The sequence below is a fragment of the Syzygium oleosum genome, unplaced genomic scaffold (genome assembly GCF_021117445.2).
Source record: "Syzygium oleosum isolate NSW1041296 unplaced genomic scaffold, Sole_v2.1 Sole_v2.65, whole genome shotgun sequence".
NCBI lineage: Eukaryota > Viridiplantae > Streptophyta > Magnoliopsida > Myrtales > Myrtaceae > Syzygium > Syzygium oleosum.
In genome coordinates, this window is record NW_026607549.1 from 326,668 (window position 1) to 345,244 (window position 18,577).

General features: G+C 39.2%; 1 protein-coding gene across 1 annotated transcript; it reads right to left on the reverse strand.

The window, feature by feature from the left end:
* Positions 1-15,695: 15,695 nt before the first annotated feature.
* Positions 15,696-18,317, reverse strand: LOC130137220 (uncharacterized). Its single transcript, XM_056308026.1, has 8 exons — positions 18,211-18,317; positions 17,842-17,858; positions 17,667-17,689; positions 17,438-17,542; positions 17,234-17,329; positions 16,523-17,123; positions 16,215-16,408; positions 15,696-16,001 (listed from the first exon to the last, which is right to left on the reverse strand). The coding sequence occupies exons 1-8, from the start codon at positions 18,315-18,317 to the stop codon at positions 15,696-15,698; spliced, it is 1,449 nt and encodes a 482-aa protein (XP_056164001.1).
* Between the last annotated feature and the right edge of the window lie 260 nt (positions 18,318-18,577).

Below are 18,577 nucleotides of genomic sequence, written 5' to 3' on the forward strand. Positions count from 1 at the left end.
TTTGAATGTTTAAGAAATAGGTGTGACTAGTTTACAAATTAGGTTTTTGACTTAGTTTTTTCACCGCCGGTGAGTGTTCGCCGGTGTACCGAATCGGTTGAATTGAAAATAGAATATGTGGGCTTCGTTGTGGTGTAACCAGAATGGCCAAAAGGTCGCCGGAGGCTCGTCGGCGACGAGCTCGAACCGATGACCTTGAAGACCCTAACACATAATTCACGCACACCAAGTGTTCGGGGAAATGCCCGAATGAAAGACGCGAAAAACAGTGCCGTTTTAGCACCGTGCCCGCCGGAGAAGGTGACCGGCGCCGGTGACGGCCGGTTCGGTCTCGGTCGAACCAATCTGAACCGGTCCGGTCCGGTTTATTCTCCTCGGCGGGAAAATTCAAAATAAATAAATCAATCAATCAATCAATAAAAAATAAAAAAAAATTAGAAAAATTCTAAAAAAATAAAAAATCACGAAAAATCATAAAAATGTAGATTTTCTTAGAAAATTAGAAAATTTTGCAGAAAATTCATAAAAATTAGAAAAATTACAGAAAATTCAGAAAAATACAAAAATTTTCATAAAATCCATAAAAATTTCGAAAATTCAGAAAATACAAATAAAAAATTTGAAAATTCTAGAAAATCACTAAAAATTTGAAAAATTGGAAAATTCATAAAAATTTCTAGAAAATCATAAAAAAATCATTTCTCGGTTTAAAGAAATTTTTTCGAAAAAAAAAATCAAAAAATTAAAAAAATTCAAAAATTTAAAAATTCACAGAAAGGTCCAAAATCATCGTGGCTAACCATAAAAAAAGAAATTTGAATTTTTAAAGTGTCCAAATGGCACTCAAAAAAATAAAAAAAATCAAAAATCAAAAATTTTGAAAATCTACAGAATGATTAAAAATCATTGTGGCCAGTCATAAAAAGTGAAATTTGGATTTTCCAAAATGCCTAAGTGGCATAATTTGGAAAATTCCAAATTTAAGGCCAAAACCCCAAAAAATGAAATGAACAAGCTATTAGAGCTTCGTTAGGATTTGGGTAGGTTTTCATTTCTAGTGGCCAAATTAGGGTTGCTGTGATTGACTTGCCATTGGATGTGCGTTTGATTCTTGGATGCTTAATTGTCTGTCCATTAGTAGATTAGTGAAGTGACCTTAGGGATCCGTGTGAAGCGTTAGACATGCCATATCATTCTTAGGTACCGAAAGGGCGTTAATGGTCTCAATTTGGGATCGTTAACGTAACCAAGTCCCTTATCCAGAATCTTTGATTCGTACGATTGCGGTACTTCTCCCGTACCTCAATTAGGTTTCTAGTCGACCTATTGTAAATGACTAGTGGCGACTCCAAGTTCAAATTTAGATCAAATAAACCCCACTGTCACATGAGGTATGGTCTGGGAGAGGCCCGTATAGAAAAATACCTCCATCCCAAGCACGTGAGAGCGTGGCGCGACACCCATCACTAGACAAACGGGGCCTCTCTCAGGTCATACCTCACATGACAGCGGGTTGTAATTTTTATCTTTTTATTCAATCTTAATTTTCGATTTGGAGTCGCCACTAGTCATTATTGGTAAGTTGACTAGAATCCTAATCGAGGTACGGGAGAAATGCCAGGATTCTACGAATAAGAGATTCTAAGTAAAGGGACTTGGTTACGTTAATGATCCTGAATTGAGATCTCTAACGCCCTTTCAGTACCTAAAACGATACGAAGTGTCTAACGTGTCATGCGAGTTCGCAAGGCCTATCCACTAATTCTAACCATTCTAATTGGGAAAAATCAATCAATCATCATTAACACCATAATCAATTGCAATCAAGCAAAGCAATCCTAAATTGTCTCTAAAAGGAAGCCAATCCAAAACACCCAAACCCTAGTAAAGCCCTCCCTAAAGACTTGTTCATTCCATGATTTATGTTGTTTTAATGTTTTAGGGTTTTTGAGGGGTAGAAACCCCTTTTAATCCCTAAACTAAGGATTTCCTAAAAATTCCATTTAGGCACTTCAAATATTCTAATTTCACTTGCAAAGGTTGGCCGCAGTATTTCTGAATCATACTATGAATTTTTGAATTTTTTGATTCTTTTATGGAAAATTTTTCTGAAATTTTTTTTCCGAGAGCTAATTTTCTTAATTTTTAAAAAAAAATTCGAAATTTTTGAAATTTTTTAATTTTTTGTATTTTTTTGAATTTTTCACATTTTTTATTTGATTTTCTGAATTTTTAGATTTTTATTAAATTTTCAGAAATTTTCCAATTTTTTCTTTGAATTTTCTAATTTTCTGAAAATTTTGGATTTTCTGAAATTTTTATTGAGTTTTCGAATTTTTTTACATTTTTTTAAAATCTTTCTAATTTTTTTATATTTTTATTTTTCTGATTTTTTTAGAAATTTATGTATTTTTTATTGATTTTTATTTTTGAAATTTTTAAAATTCTTAAAATTTTTCCCACCGAGGAAACAAACCTAACCAGATCAGTCGGCACCGGTGACAGCCATCGCCCTGGCAAGCATGATGCCAAAACGGCGCCATTTGGCCTATCTTCTTTTCAGCATTTCGCCGAGCACCTAGTGTGCATGATTATGGGTTTGTTGTTATCAAGGCTGCCGGTTCAAGCTCGCCAACGACGACCTTCCGGCGGGATTTTAACCATTCCATTTGGTGTAATGTTGAGTCCATGTTTCCCTTTATCAACTTAGCCCACCGACTCATTGTCGGACCATCATCGGCCGGCGAAAAACCGATCTAAAATTCTTAACCTAAAAACTAATCAACTCTGCACCTCAAGTATTCAGATTACTATATTTATCGCCCTAACTATCTAAATCGATCCAAATCATCATCAGAACATCAATCAAGGTGAGAGATTACTAACTTGAGTGGCTTATAACCATGGGAGGTACTCCGGCAATGATCGGGAGTTCCGACGAGGGTTTCCATGGACGGCCGACTCGTTTCAATGCAATTTCAATGGTTTAAAATGCAATCAAACAATGAAAATGGGATTAAAACATGTTTTTAAGCATCAAGAAGCTTAAAATCATAAATAGAATCACACAATCTACAATATTGAGTTCAAATTCCTTTTCTGGAAATTTTGCTAAAACGTGAGTGCGAACTGACTTTACCTTCTTCAATGGAGAGCAAATCAGAGTTTCTAAGCCAATCGGCAATTGTGAAGTGGTTCCTCGACACTTGAACTCTCAGCTGATAGCCTCAGCTTTGCCAGGGCGCCTCTGGATCAATCGGCCGAGTTCGTTTTTCAGAGCTTCGTGATCAGATTTGCGCTGGTCGCCTGAGGAGGAAATCTTCCCTGGATGATCGATTCGTCGGTTCTGTTTAATCGACCGGAGCCAATCACTCGATCAAGAGATCTCCATTCTTCTCTCTCTCTTTGGATTTTCTTCTCTTTCTCTTTATCTCTCTCTAGACTTCTCTCAAACAGCTTCTTTGCACGGATAATGACTTTCTCCCCCTTTTCTAAATCGATTTCCCGCCAAATTCTTGTTACCACCGACCTCCGAATTGGTTACGATGGATAACCAATGACAAATGGAGATTCTCCGGCTGTCAAATCGATATTTCACATGTGTTTGTAGCGAGATCAAGGTCGGTGAAGTCGCGGATTCAAAATAGTTTCTCCAGATTTTTTTATGTATGTGGCAATCCGGGTGAAGGAAACTGACCCAGTACACCCGAGTTGGTCTAAAATCGCAAATTAAGCCTAATTTTGACCCAAATTTTCAAATTTAACCCCAAAATTAGATTTCTTAGCACATTTTGCATCAAAATATGGGATTTACCCTAATTTTTGTCACAATTAAACCTAAAATTTCCAAATTTTGAATTCGGGTCAATAAGAATTTTGTTCAATTCAATATCCAGATGACCTGATTGGGCAAAATTGAGGCCAAAATTGGATTAACCATGACTTATTAACCCTAGGGATGGTGTTCTCCTTGTTCCAAAATTTCGAATTGAATAATATTCCCAATTTGGGCCTAAAAATCCCTAATTTTGTTAAATTGTGAAATTGGACCGACCAATATGCAATTTAAGGTCCCAAAATCAATTGTTGTGAAGATACTATAACCAAAAAATGACTACAAATGATCTAATTGAATTTACCCAATTTTGGGAAAAACATATCCCCAACTCCAATTTTCCAAAATTGATGCTGTATTGATGAAATTGGATTTAAAAGAAGACTAATGGCTATTTTTATGGAATTTTTGGATTCCATTTGATATTTTTCTTGATTTTCTCTCTTATTTTTGCTTAAAGAAATTAAGGAAAAATGCAGAAAAATTCTAAAAAATTATTTTTGATTTAGAAATAGAATCCTCAGCTTGGCCAAGATTTCTAATCCTAATTTTATGATTTTTTTTAAAAAATTTGAAAAATTAGCTAAATATCAGGTGTCAATAAGGCTTGAACTTGAAAAATGCCCATAGCGGTTGAGCCCATTGGGGTGCTGTGGGAGAGTAGTAGTGAAGTTCTGATAAAGCGATTGTGACTTAACTCAAATGTTGAGTCAAGGTGGAGATTGTTAAAATATATTTCGAATTTGAATTCAAAGTGAAAATATGAATTTTGAAATTTTGGATTAAAAAGAAAAAGAATCCTAGGCCAAGTTTCGAAAATTAGCTTTCCGAATATGCGATGGAGTCGTTGTGCTGAATTGGAAAGTCCATATGGGACTCTGAGATAAACATTGACTCGGTCAAAAGTCGGCCAAAGAAAAGACAGAAGTAGGAATGTCCAATTCTTGGACTTAGTTGACCGAATTTGGACTTCTTGTGTGGCGATGATATTAATAATTCAAGGGTTTATTAATATATATAAAGCAAGTCATGCAGCGGCTATGAAGACTTCTTGAAGCACCACTTGCTTGCGAGTGCTTGGTGTGCGAAGCCGTGCAGAGGGAACTCATAAATTACATACATGAAATCAGTGTTCGAGTCATAAAATCTTGTTTAAGATTTGTATATAATTCCTTCGTGAAATTGAGAGATTATTTCATGAGGAATTATGGACTAAACACTGTGTGAGTTATTGAGTGTAATTAGGGCTTGGGAAACACTAGAGTGTTTGAATAACTCGAGTGTAGTTGTAATCTCCGTTGTATCGTTTGATCTGTAGTGGAATTTGTTGCTGCTTTTTCCGTGGACGTAGGTCATTACGATCGAACTACGTAAATTTGATGTTCGATTTATTTTCTTATTCTATCTATTTTATTGTTTGATCACTTGCTTCCGCAACAGTATCCATAAAACAAATTCTCAACCTTATATGCGTGAAAGCTCATTCTCATCATTGAAAGATAATGGGCCTGTCAACACCCAAAATTGTCCAAGCTCTTGACTGTCTACTCGAACTCGAGAAGACCAAGCAAGACATGGTCGACAATTACAATCCACAAAAGCAAAGAAAAGTCGCCAACAAAAGACATGAGAAAATTATTAGGTGTTGAGCAACAAGATGTCAGCAGGGAAACTCGGCTAAAGCGAAGATTGAGGAGTCAAGAACGAGATAAGTGTTTGAGTTATAAGGTCGACAATTTTTCCTAAAATCATGATGACCCATTTGATCATGAAGCCAACACTATCACCCTATGAGGGAGAATGAACGTTGGTCAGAACTTGACCGTGACGGAGTTCAAAATTGTCTTAACCGTAATTCTTTCCAAGTTTTCCTTTTCAGTTTCACCAAGCTATTGCCACTCTCCTTCGAGTTTGCTCTCTGTTAGACCTTCCCAAGGCTTGCCTCTTATTGTAAAATGTCACAGCCCAGAGAATTGGATCGGCTTAAGGTTTTCTGAACAATGGATTGTTAACACTTGATTTTTAATCAAGTTCTCAATTTTACATAAAAAATCACAAAATTAGGATTAGGAACCTTAGCCATGCTTAGGAACCTATTTCTAAATAAAAAATAAATTTTTAGATTTTTCATGAATTTTTCTTTAATTTCTTTTGGTCAAATAGGGAGAAAAATCAAGAAAAATACCAAATGGAATTCAAAAATTCCACAAAAATACTCAATAGTTTTCTTTTAATTTCAATTTCAGCATTACAGTTTCAATTTTAGAAAATTTCAGTTGGAGATATGTTTTTTCCAAAATTGTGTAGTTTCACACCTCAATTGAGCCAAAAATTCAATTAAATCATTTTTAGTCATTTTAGGCTATAATGTCTTCACAACAATTGATTCTGGGACCTTGAATTTCATATTGGTCAGTCCAATTTCACGATTTGACAAAGAAATTGAAAAACCCAAAATTAATTGAAAATTAGGGATTTTAAGACCCAAATTAGGGATTGCATTCAATCCAAAATTATCAATCAAGACCCATACCTTCCCTAGGGTTTATTAGTTATGGGTAATTCAATTATGGCCTCAATTTTGCCTAATTAGGTCATTTAGACACTTAATTGAATAAAAACCCAAGTAAATCGAATTTGGATTTGAGGATTTTTGACCTAATTAAAGTAAAAATTCAAATTGATCTCATATTCTAAGGTAAAAAGTGTCAAGGATTCGAAATTTGGGATCAAAACCATGATATTGGTTCAAAATGGGGCCAAATTTGCAAAAATGGACCAACCCGGGTCAGCCAGGTCGGTCGGGTCGACCCAACCCAACCCGAGTCAGTCATCCCCTTCACCCGACTAGGCAGTGCACGAGAAAGGGAGAAAATTTTTTTTTCAACCCGACTTCTTCACTGACTTTAATCTAGATTATTAGCATGTGATAAATAGGATGGACAGCTGGAGAATCTCTAGCTGTCCATCCTTATCATTTCTGACCAATTCCGAGTCGGTTAGGGGTGATAACCGACTCGGGGAAGGAGAATAAAAACAATTGTTATCAGAGATAGAAGGTGCTCGACGATTTATCTGAGAGAGAGAGAGAGAGAGACTGAAACCAACCGAGCGTTCGGCGATGCCCTAACTGGCAGAGCACCGGTAAATCAGGCATTGACCATGACCTCTCCTCATCATTTCAGTCAAACCGACTGATCGCGAGCATCTGAAACCAAGGCTCTTTCAGCTAGTCCAGGACCTTTCTAGTGAAATGGAGGTCATTACCTTGAAGAATAAGTTTCGGAGAATCATCCCAAGGTTCTTTTTTGGTTCGGAATTTCATATTCAAGCTCAGTCAAAGAAGGTAAAAATGCTTCGTCGTCATAAATTAGATATTTGACAAAATGCATAAATGAATGACCGAACTGGTTCGTGTGTGATCTATGAATTCTTTTGGTTCCAACTTACTTATTTGACCTTTCTTCATGTTTCTGATCACGTGATTTGTTATTTGATGCATTTTGGATCGAACTCGTGTGAAAATCATGAGTCGACTTTCTGTGAACCCATTGCCGGAGCTCCCAAACCTTACCAGAGTGCTTCCTAACGGCCAATGGTCGCTCCAAGTCAGTTGTTCTTATTCTCATATTGTTCTGATTGATGTTTGATCGCTAGAAATAGCTAGGGCGATTTGTTTGCTTATCTGGACATTAAAAATACTTGATTAGATTAGTCTCAGGTTAGTGTTTTTAGGTTTAGTTTTTGCCGGCTAGCGATGGTTTGGTGACAATCTGGCGGGGCTAGGTGATTAGAGGGTGCGTGATAGTTGATCTAGGAGCTGAGGTGGTGATCGGGAAGTGATCAGAGAGTCATCGGAGCGGCGGTGAAAGTCACGGCATGGAATAGTTTTCGTAGGTGATAGTGCACACCTGGTGCTCGGCGAAATGGCCAAAAGAAAAAGAGAAGAAATAGTGCTGTTGGGCACCGTCTCTTGCCGGGAAGGCCGAAAATCGGCTCCGACCTATCCAATTCGGTCGGACAAGTCTGAACCGGTCCGGTTCATTCCCGGTGAGAAGAAAAAAAATTAAAAAATTAGAAAATTAAAAAATAATAAAAATTAGAAAAATCAGAAATATCATAAAAAAATTAGAAAATTCATAAAATAATTTAAAAAATTAGAAATTTTAGAAAAATAAAAAAATTAGGAAATTTATAAAAAAAATTAGAAAATTCAGAAAATCCTAAAAAATTAGAAAATCAGAAAATGCAGAAAAATATGAAAGTTTAGCCTTTTCGGAAATAAAATTTTTTCGAAAAAAATCAAAATTTCAAAAATTTACAGAATGACTTAAAATAACTGTGGCCACCCATTTTGAGTGGAATTTAAATTTTTTGAAGTATCCAAGTAGTATTTTTGAAGACTCCTTATTTTAGGGATTAAAACCTAAAAAACCCTTTTTAGCCCTAAAAAACCCTAAGACAGCACAATCCATTAAATGAACAAGCCATTAGGGTTTTACTAGGGTTTGGGTGTTTTGATGGATTTTCATTTTAGAAACCATTTTAGGAGTGTTGTGTTTGATTGAAATTGATTGTGCATTTTCTTATTGATTGGTTGATTTCTCCGGATTAGAATGGTTAGAATTAATGAATAGGCTTTGCGAACTAGCGTGACATGTTTAGACACTTCATAACATTTTTGGTACCGAAAGAGCGTTAGCGGTTTCAATATCGAGATCATTAGTGTAATCAAGTCCTCTTACCCATATAATCTCTAGTTCGCAGAAATCGTGGTATTTCTCCCATACCTTGATTTGGTTTCTAGTCGACCAATAAGGATAAGTGACAGCTCCAAAACAAAACTTAGGTTAAATAGAAAAATTAAAAATAAATACCCACTATCTCATGAGGTATGGTCTGGAAGAGACCCTCGTGCGTCTAGTGATGGGATGTCTGTGAGACGTTTGGGCGAAATATCCATTTTGGATCTTAGTAGCTCATTCGGAAACAGTTTCCTCATTTGTGACAAACGAAAGTACCTCCTAAGGCGCGCGAAAGCATGGTGTGATAGGCTTGGCAACTTCGCTGGGGACCTAGTGGACTTAGGCCTAGTTTAGAACGATGCACATGTGTTTTGTATTCACGCGAAGATCCAAGGTACGTCCCACTAATAATTGTGTTAAATGGTTTTATAAGTGAGAGGTATAAGGGGTTTTGTCCTTATTCAACCCTTTGTTTTGCAAGGAGGTGTTGAGATGAATGCGAAATGATTATTTTAGAAGTGTTGTTTGGTTATAAATTGCTATGCATGCTTTTTAAATAGCCTTAGCATGACACCATTCGCACACACCACCCGTGGCCCAACCCCAGCTATAATTAGGATTACCTTTATGAGGTATGCATTTAGGCGAAACTATGGGCCAATTGCCCATGGTATCGTTTAAATTCAATACCAATCACTAAGACGTGATACTATTCCATTACTTTAGATTGTGTGCCTATTGGAATGGAATTCCTTATCCATTAAAGTGGTGACCTCAAACGTTTAACCTATCCTACCCTTAGGCATCAAAACCTTACTTTTTGCATCTGCATGTCTTTGTGGTTAATATTACAAAAATCGCCTCGGTGATGGTAAGTATCATTTCCCATCCTTTCTTTTAAATTTTGTCATTCATTTCAAACATCATGAAATCAATGTTTAAGAATAACAATCAATGATTGGTTGAGATACCCTTTTAGATTGAAACGGGCAATTAGGATTTTATACTCCAATAAGTCATTTTAGATTGAATGTATAGGGTCAATTTTAGTTGTAAATCAAATGAATGTTGTTTTGTAAGGCCATTCAAAAGATTGAAAAAATTCAAGTGGTTAAATAGCCCATGTGATTTTAGGAGAGGAAAGTCATTTTCGTTGTATTCAGAGCTTGTAAGTGTTCAAATTGAGCTTTTCCAATCTTAGTGGAGTATAGAAAAGGGGTACCAATTCCAAGCATTAATTGTGATACCATTCTTAATCATGTGTTCTTTTAAGGTTTAGAATGGAATTAAGATGTCAAATCACTCTTATTCGATTTTTACCTTGAAAAGAACATCCGGTTAAAATGGAATTTTAAAATGTTGCTAGTAATCCATGGTGATTGATACAAACCTTTTTGCATGCTTTAGATCAAACATGGGAAAACTAGATATTCAAGTCATTCCAATCTCACGGAAGGAGCTTTTAGCATGGTGGGGAAATATGACTAAAGATAACCAAGATTATGTTAAGGAAAGGTGTCACGCCCCGAACCTTATGAGCTCGCAACATACTGTCTCGGTCTTTCGAATGCGACATCCCAGGACTTGTCGCCGACCCGATATAACTAACTTACAAGTTACATATGCAGAAGCAAACTCGAACACTCTATTCAACAATCAAATAAAAGAGATAGCAAAAGAAACACCATATATACAAACATCGAAGCCATTATATAACATATTGTCAGCTCTAAGAAGCTACAATTTACAAGCCTAACTAAAGGCCACTTCCTATAAGACTACTCATATACACAAAAATGGATCGGTAGTCGGATCGACTTAGCTCCTCTATCGACAGGGACGGTCTAAAAAGGATAGGGTATCCAAACCCATAATCAATCCCCCTGATACCTTGAAGGCGTTCCCGAATCAGACTCTAAATAATCCGGGTCACAATCTGAACTCTCGGGTCCAGTGTCAGGATCAGCGACGGCTCCGTCGAGAGGATCTATCTTCACGGGATCCCACTTAGCAAACCGCCATCATGGGGAACATCAAAACCTCGAAGAGGACTGAACAAAACGTCCCCCTCTCGATAAAACTAAGCCAAAGAGGTATGTGGCTTCCATGACGCCAAACCTTCATCTACCCGAATTGTCGACGTATGCCTAATATAAACCTTATCCTCTCCTACTGGGTACTCCGTTAACATGTGGTCCATATCCATAGGTACCCCAAAATGTTGAGGAGAATCATTTATGGTCGGGGGTCCGAAATGATTAATAACAACAACAATGAGATAAAACTCAATAAGTAAACTCCCTAAGCCTCGCTTAGGGTAACACGTACCTCCGAACAATCCTAAACATGCAATTCTAGCATCTAACATGCCATGAACAACCATAAGTACCCTTACCTCGCCTTAGCACATACAATACAATTCCTGGCATAAATGTGTGTAACACAATTAACAATCTAGGCATATTCAACATCGATTTCAGGCACATAGCATTTCCCAATACATAAAACACGCATAGTTATCCAGATTATTAACGACCCCTTGGGCTACATCGAACCCCCACTGGTCTTTTGATCTAGCTAGGCATCGTCCCGCTACTTCAGGCATGGCAATGTCTGGGATCGAACACCACCCGGCAAGCCGGGTACCAAATGGCATTCCATTAAGAAGCATCGGTCCGACCTCCACCGCGACACGGTATCGTCTAGAACCCCTCGCCTAGACGGCATCCAAACTTCTGCCGGGTATCGTCTAGAACCCCTGCCTAGACAGAACTATCACGACCATGCACACACATCATTCACTCAATGCCAATTCTTATCTTTGCGATTAACCAAAGTATAGTGTTTATGACGTGCAAATCTCTACGAACGAACGTGTCATGAACGCACTCGTTTCAATAGTAAACATCATTAACTAATCATAATTAGCCATTGAATCATATGATTAGCCATGATTAACCACACGATCTATTATCAAGCCACATGATTAACATCTTTCCATATGATTTACCATCAAATAACCATGATCAGCCATCAACCACCATGATCAATCACAATTAAGCAAGATCAAGCAATCTAAGCCACATGATTAATTATTAGCACATGATCAACTAATACAAGCCACATGATTAACTATGATCACATGATCAACCAATCCAAACCACATGATCAACAATCAAAAACATGATCAACCAATAATCAACCATATGATTGCCCTAAACACATAATCAGTCAAATAAGCCACATGATTAACATTAAGCCACACGATTAACCCAAATCAGCCCTAAATCAACCCACAATTAACCATTAATCAACCCACAATTAACCACTCATAAGCCTAATCACCCATCAGCCTATTCAAGGTTTAGGAAGTTACTTACCACTAAACTAAGCTAACTTAAGCTAACAAGGGGTAGCAACCAGCAGCGGCGAGTGGCACCACAAGCGGCGGACGATGGCAACGGTGGATGGTCATGACATGAACGACGACTAGAGGTGGTGGTCCACGTGTGGTGGTGCTGGTGGTGGCGTGATGGTGGTGGCTGGTCGGTGATGGTGGTAGATAGTGGGGTTTTAGCTGAACAAGAGGGAGAGTGAGAGTGAATAAGTGAAATGGCTAATATGAAAGTAATGGAGGAGAGAGAGAATAGGCTAGTAACTCTATCCAAAATGAAGGGCTAGGGTCACTCCTTGGTCCCTAAGTCAAATCCAAAGGCCACAATTCAATCTTTCAAGACAAGCCAAATAGGGGCAAACAAGAAAATAACAAAAAGACAAGGGGGTAAATCTGTCCTATGCTGGTCGGCCACACTAGGGAGGGCACAAAGGACCAAAATGCCCTTCCACATAACAAAGAGATCCTAAAACACTTAGGGGTAAAAGGGCCTTTTTTCCAATTTCCGGTCCGAATTTCACTTTTCCAAAAATTTCCAAGCGAACCGATAACTAGGTGAGCTTAATGAGGTGACATCCAATAGATTAGTCTTGATATCCTTGAAAGTTCAATACCCAAGTTCGGATTCTAATTCATGGCCAAAATCGATCAATTGCGACTTTAGTGTATCTCCAACTAATGGGCAGCTTTTAGGAGTTACACGTATTCGACCCATGGTTGATTGGATATCAAGCCATGTTTAAGTTTACTCAATCCATAGTGACTTCGGTTGTCATGTAATTGAGAGGGTAAATCACTAGTTCCGAAGGACATGATTATTAGGAATTGGTCTAGGGTCGTTTGAAATCCATACAATGATCAAACGGAATAACCCGTGATTCAATTGTATAATATTGGCAAATCGTTTCATAACCATCTCTCGATCGGTCTATAATGGTCCAAAATTCTCCCTCGTCAATCCTTATGGTCGAAGTGTCAAACCATGGTTGAGTCCTTAGGTTGTGCGTACTTAATTCCTAATTAGCATTTCCCTAATAGTTAGTTTTCTCGTGAGTGATCAATTCTGAGCGAGATTTAACTAAAAGTGCATCGATGAAATATTCATTTCATAAATCTTGAAAAGGGTCGAAATTCAAAATGTCACAACTCTTCCCCCCTTACAAAAATTTCGTCCTCAAAATTTACAACCAACTTAATTTCTCAAATAAATAGGAGTGCTGACGCCTCATCACTTCTTCACTTTCCCATGTGGCTTCTTCTGTTCCGTGATGGTGATGCTGCCAAACTACTTTAACTAACAGAATCGTCTTGGTTCACAAAACTTGTTCTTTTCTGTCCTCTATCCAAATAGGTTTCTCCACATACGACACTCTGGCGTCCACATCTATCTCTTCATAATTCAGCACATGGGTCGGATCCAATTGATATTTCCTTAGAATGGACACGTGGAAGACATTGTGAACTTGAGCCAAATTCGGCGGCAAGGCTAAGCGATAAGCCAAGATGCCAATTCGTTCCAAGATTTCAAACGGTCCAACATATCTTGGGCTTAGTTTTCCTTTCTTGTCGAATCGCGAAGTTGCTCGCATTGGTGACACCTTGAGAAAAACATGATCTCCTACTTGAAATTCCAAAGGCCTTCGTTGTTTGTCTGCGTAACTCTTTTGATGACTTTGAACTGTCTTAAGCCTTTCTCTGATGACTTTAACTACCTCGACTAACTGCTGTACTAATTCTGGACCTGTTATACTTCTTTCACCAACTTCATCTCAGTATACTAGAGTGTTGCAGGCCCTACCATACAATGCTTCAAATGGCATCATCCTGATACTCTGTTAATAACTGTTATTGTAGGCGAACTCGACGAGATGTAATCGTTCTTCCCATCCTCCTTTGAATTCCACTACATAAGCCCGCAATATATCCTCGAGTGTCTAATCGTTCTCTTAGACTGACCATCCGTCTGCCAATGATAGACTATGCTATATTGCAGATTCGTCCCCATAGCCATCCGAAGACTTTTCCAAAAGGTGACGGTAAACTTAAGGTCTTGATCCGACGTGATCGTAACTGGTATTCCGTGAAGACGGACTATTTATCGCATATACAGCTCAGTGGACCTATCCATTGCGAAGTCCTTCCGTACTGCTAGAAAATGCGCTGACTTGATCAATCTGTCGACTATAACCCAAATTGAATCATGGCCTCTTTGGCCCCTTGATAAGCCCATGATGAAGTCCATCATGATATGCTCCCACTTCCACTTTGGGATTTCTAATGGTCGCAACAGTCCTCCAGGCTTACAATGCTGCGCTTTACTTGCTAGCACGTTAAACAGTTAGCTACGTGCTTGTCCACGTCCACTTTCATTTTGTTTCATTAATATTGCTGACGCAAATTTTGATACATCTTGGTACTACCTGGATGAATACTGTAATTGCCTACGATGAGTTTCTGTTAAGATTTCCTTCTTAAGCTCTACGTCACTGGGCATGCACAATCATCCATGAAACTTGAAAGTCAGGTTTTCTCTTAGCTGCATCCATTTGCATAATCTTTTGAATGACAGGGTCCGTGGATTGTAATGCCTTAATCCTAACCTAAATCTCCGGTTCAATCCTTAAGGTAGCTAACAAACTTGAGAGGTGTCCTACCTCAAACTTAAATTTCAAATTTCTTACTCCCTCGAGCATAGTCTATTCCTTGACCATTATCTGCGCGATGCTCGACTTCCAATTAAGTGCATCCGCAACCTTGTTAGCCTTCCCAAGATGGTACAGAATGTCACAGTCGTAATCCTTCAGAAGTTCCATCCATCGGCGCTATCTCATGTTCAACTCATTTTGGGAAAACAAGTACTTTAAACTTTGATGATCCGTGTAGATTTGAAACCTTTCTTAACACAAATAGTACCTCTAAATCTTTAACGCAAAGATAAAGCTGCCAGTTCCAAGTCGTGCATTGGATAGTTTAGCTTGTGAGACCTTAATTGTCGCGATACATATGTAACCACTCTTCCACGTTGCATTAGAACATATCCTTATCCCTTTAGCGATGCATCACTATAATCTCATATCCCCCTGGACCTGATGGTATTGTCAATATAGGGGCGGTAGTCAACTTGTGTTTGAGCTCTTGAAAACTTCTTTCGCGCTTATTCGACCATTTGAACCTTGTTTCCTTCTTTAGTAAGCAAGTCAAGGGAGTGGTTATTGTGGAGAACCTTTCCACGAATTGTCTATAATAACCCGCAAGTCCTAGGAAGCTCCGAACTTCCGTCACTGTCGTCGGTCTCGGCCAATTCATGACTGCCTCTATCTTAGTAGGATCCACTTAGATTCCATCCCCATAGATCACATGTTCAAGAAATGCTACCCGATTGAGCCAGAACTTGCACTTACTAAACTTGGCGTAAAGTGTGTTCTTTTGAGGTCTGTAGAACCATCATCAAATGTTGTTCATGCTCTTCAAAGCTCTTCAAGTATACTAAAATGTCGTTGATGAACACGGTGACGAATTGATCCAAGAACTCTTTGAATAGCAGATTCATCAAATCCATGAAAGCTGCTGGGGTGTTAGTCAATCCAAACGACATAACGGTAAATTTATAATGTCCGTATCTTGTACGAAACGTCATTTTCGATATATCCTCCTTCTTGATCATTAACTGATGGTAGCCCATCCTTAGGTCCGTCTTGGAGACTATCGAAGCCCCTTGTAGTTAATCGAATGAGTTATCTATTCTTGGCAATGGATACTTGTTCTTGATGGTCACTTGGTTCAATTGCCGATAATCGATACACAAATGCAACGAACTATCTTTATTCCTTACGAACAACACTGGTGCTCCCCATGGTGATACACTAGGGTGAATGAATCCCTTATCAAGCAGCTCTTGCATCTGTACCTTCAATTCCTTTAACTCTGACAATGCCATATTGTAGAGTGCTCTAGAGATTGGCTCCGTTCTAGGGGCCAACTCAATCACAAATTCCACTTCTCTCTCAAGTGATAATCCCGGTAATTCCTGAGGAAAGACATCAAGAAAATTACATACCTCGGCTATGTCCTCTAGCCTTGCTTCCTCAACCAACGAGTCAACCACAATCGCCAGGTAACCTTGGCATCCTTCGTCCAACAACTTAGTCACCTCAAGCGACTAAATCCAAGGGATCGAGGTTCCTCCTCGACTTCCTACAAACTCATATCTAGAATGACCAATCGGATTAAATTGGATCACCCTGCTACTACAGTCCATCATAGCCTTTTGCTTCACCAGCCAATCCATCCCAATGATAACATCAAAGTTGTACATCGCTAAAACTGCCAAGTCTATCATTTCCTTCCTACCACCAATAACTAACTTACACCCTGGACATCCTACTGAAATTAGCACTTCATCCTTAAGAGAGGTGGTAACACGCAAAATTACTTCTAACAATTTCAGTTTAATCCCAGTTAATCTAACAAATTGCTCAGACACAAACGAATGTAAAGCGCCCGAATCAATCAAAGTATAGGCAGCATGATCACATTAAAAGACAGTACCTGTGATCACGCGAGGCACATCCTCCGCCTCCCTTCGGCCCATAGCATAGACTCTTCCTTTTGCCTGCAGCCGATTTTGTTTATTCTGGGAAGTAGTTCCAGCTTGCTGTTCTACTCGCGTTTGTTGCGGTTGCATTGGCGGTCTAGCTGATCGGCTCGGACAGTCTTTCACTTGATGACCATGTTGGCCACATCTATAGCAAGCTCCAGTCTTACATGGGCAAGGGCCATTCCCATGCTTCCTTCCATAAGATCGGTATGTGGCATTAGAGTAGTATGCCGGTTTCCTAATATTCTTCTTAACAAGAGGGACAAAACATCTATTTTCAGTCATAGGCTTTTTTCCAAAGCGCTGGTTGTCCCTAGCTAGCACATACCGTGATCCAGATGCGGCAGCCCACTCAATCGTGTGCCTTTCGATCAGTTGAGCCCTCTCGTAAAGCTCATTGTAATCCCTCAGATTTAGGGGCACCAACTGGCTTATGATCTCCGGTTTCAGACCATCCCGGAATCTCTTTACCCTATCCACTGGGTCTTCGACCATTCTTGGTGCGTACTTAGACAACCTTGCAAACTTAGCCTCATACTGATCGACTGACGACTAACACTGCCAAAGTCGAAGAAATTCTACCATTTTCCGTTCCCGAGCACATTTTGAAAAGTATTTCCCATTGAAGGCTTCAACAAAGGCATCCCAGTTCGGAATCGTACCTTCCGAAAGACCCTTCCTCGGGTGGCCTCCCACCAATCACTAACATTACCTTGAAGCTGATACACAGCTAATGTCACCTTTTCTTCCTCTGAACACTGCAATAGCGTGAATGCTTTCTCAAGTTCCTGAACCCAAAGTGTTGCAGCTTTGGGATCACCCTTTCCATCAAACTTGGGTGGTTTTAGCTTTAGAAACTATTCTACTATCTGGTGTATCTGACGATCCCCATTTTCATTTCCCTTATCACCATTAATAGCGGCAGTAGAGGCCTCAGCAGCTTCAGTGACAGCAGTAGCTCGTTCTTGAGCCTGCCGTCCCATTAAATCTCTAATCACTTTAAAGGCTAGCAAGACCCCATCCACTCGAGGGGTCCTCAGTAGCTCCTGCTTGCCTACTGGGCTGGCCCCTATTTCCCCTTCCTCGGTTGCTCACCTCACAGGATACTTGCAAAACACCTAAGTGTGCTACAATTCTATCAAGGAATTAGAGACATAAGTCGTCTATTTGAGGCAAGCAACTCTAAGCAACGAATCACAACAACAATCATAAAGCAAGCAACCACCAAACAGGCATTATGATTACACAATCAATAGAGGTTTGCTCTTACCTTTCTTCCTATAGCACCTGCAATCACGGTTAATAACACGAAAACACTCAGCAATCACAAGCACATACTCTCAGGGCATTCATTAAACAATCTAAACTTGTGATCAAAACAGGTCTCAATTAGCTAACTATCCCAAAAGCCATCGCTCATTATCACTCCAAGTCTCGACCAGACTTGGATCAAGCCATTATATAACGTACTGTCAACCCCAAGAAGATACCATTTACAAGCCTGACTAAAGGCCACTTCCTATAAGACTACTTGCATACACAAAAAGGCATCGGTAGTCGAGTTGACTTAGCTCCTCTATCAATAGGGACGGTCCAAAAAGGATGAGGTATCCAAACCCATCATTAATCCCCATGATACCCCAGAGGCATTCCTAGATCAAACTCTAAATAATCCAGCTCAGAATATGAACTCTTGGTTCCAGTGTCAGGATTAGTGACGGCTCCGTCGGGAGGATCTATCTCCATGGGATCCCACTCGGCAACTCCCAAACCACCATCATGGGGAACATCAAAACCTCGAAGAGGACCAAACAAAACATCCCCCTCTCGATAAAACCAGGCCTAAAAGGTATGTGGCTTCCACAACGCCAAACCTTCATCCACCTAAACCGTCGACGCATGCCTAATATAAACTTTCTTCTCTCCTACTGAGTACTCCGTTAATATATAGTCCATATCCATAGGTACCCCGAAATGTTGAGGAGGATCACTCATGGTCGGGGGTC

Excerpts from the sequence above, each read along its gene's own strand:
- LOC130137220 (XM_056308026.1), bottom strand. The coding sequence starts at position 18,317 with ATGGAGATAGATCCTCCCGACGGAGCCGTCACTAATCCTGACACTGGA. Across the intron at positions 17,330-17,437 it reads ATCGTCAGATACACCAGATA|TGTTCAGAGGAAGAAAAGGT; the intron begins GTAGAATAGTTT and ends ACGCTATTGCAG. Across the intron at positions 16,409-16,522 it reads TGTGCCTCGCGTGATCACAG|AAGTAATTTTGCGTGTTACC; the intron begins GTACTGTCTTTT and ends TGAAATTGTTAG.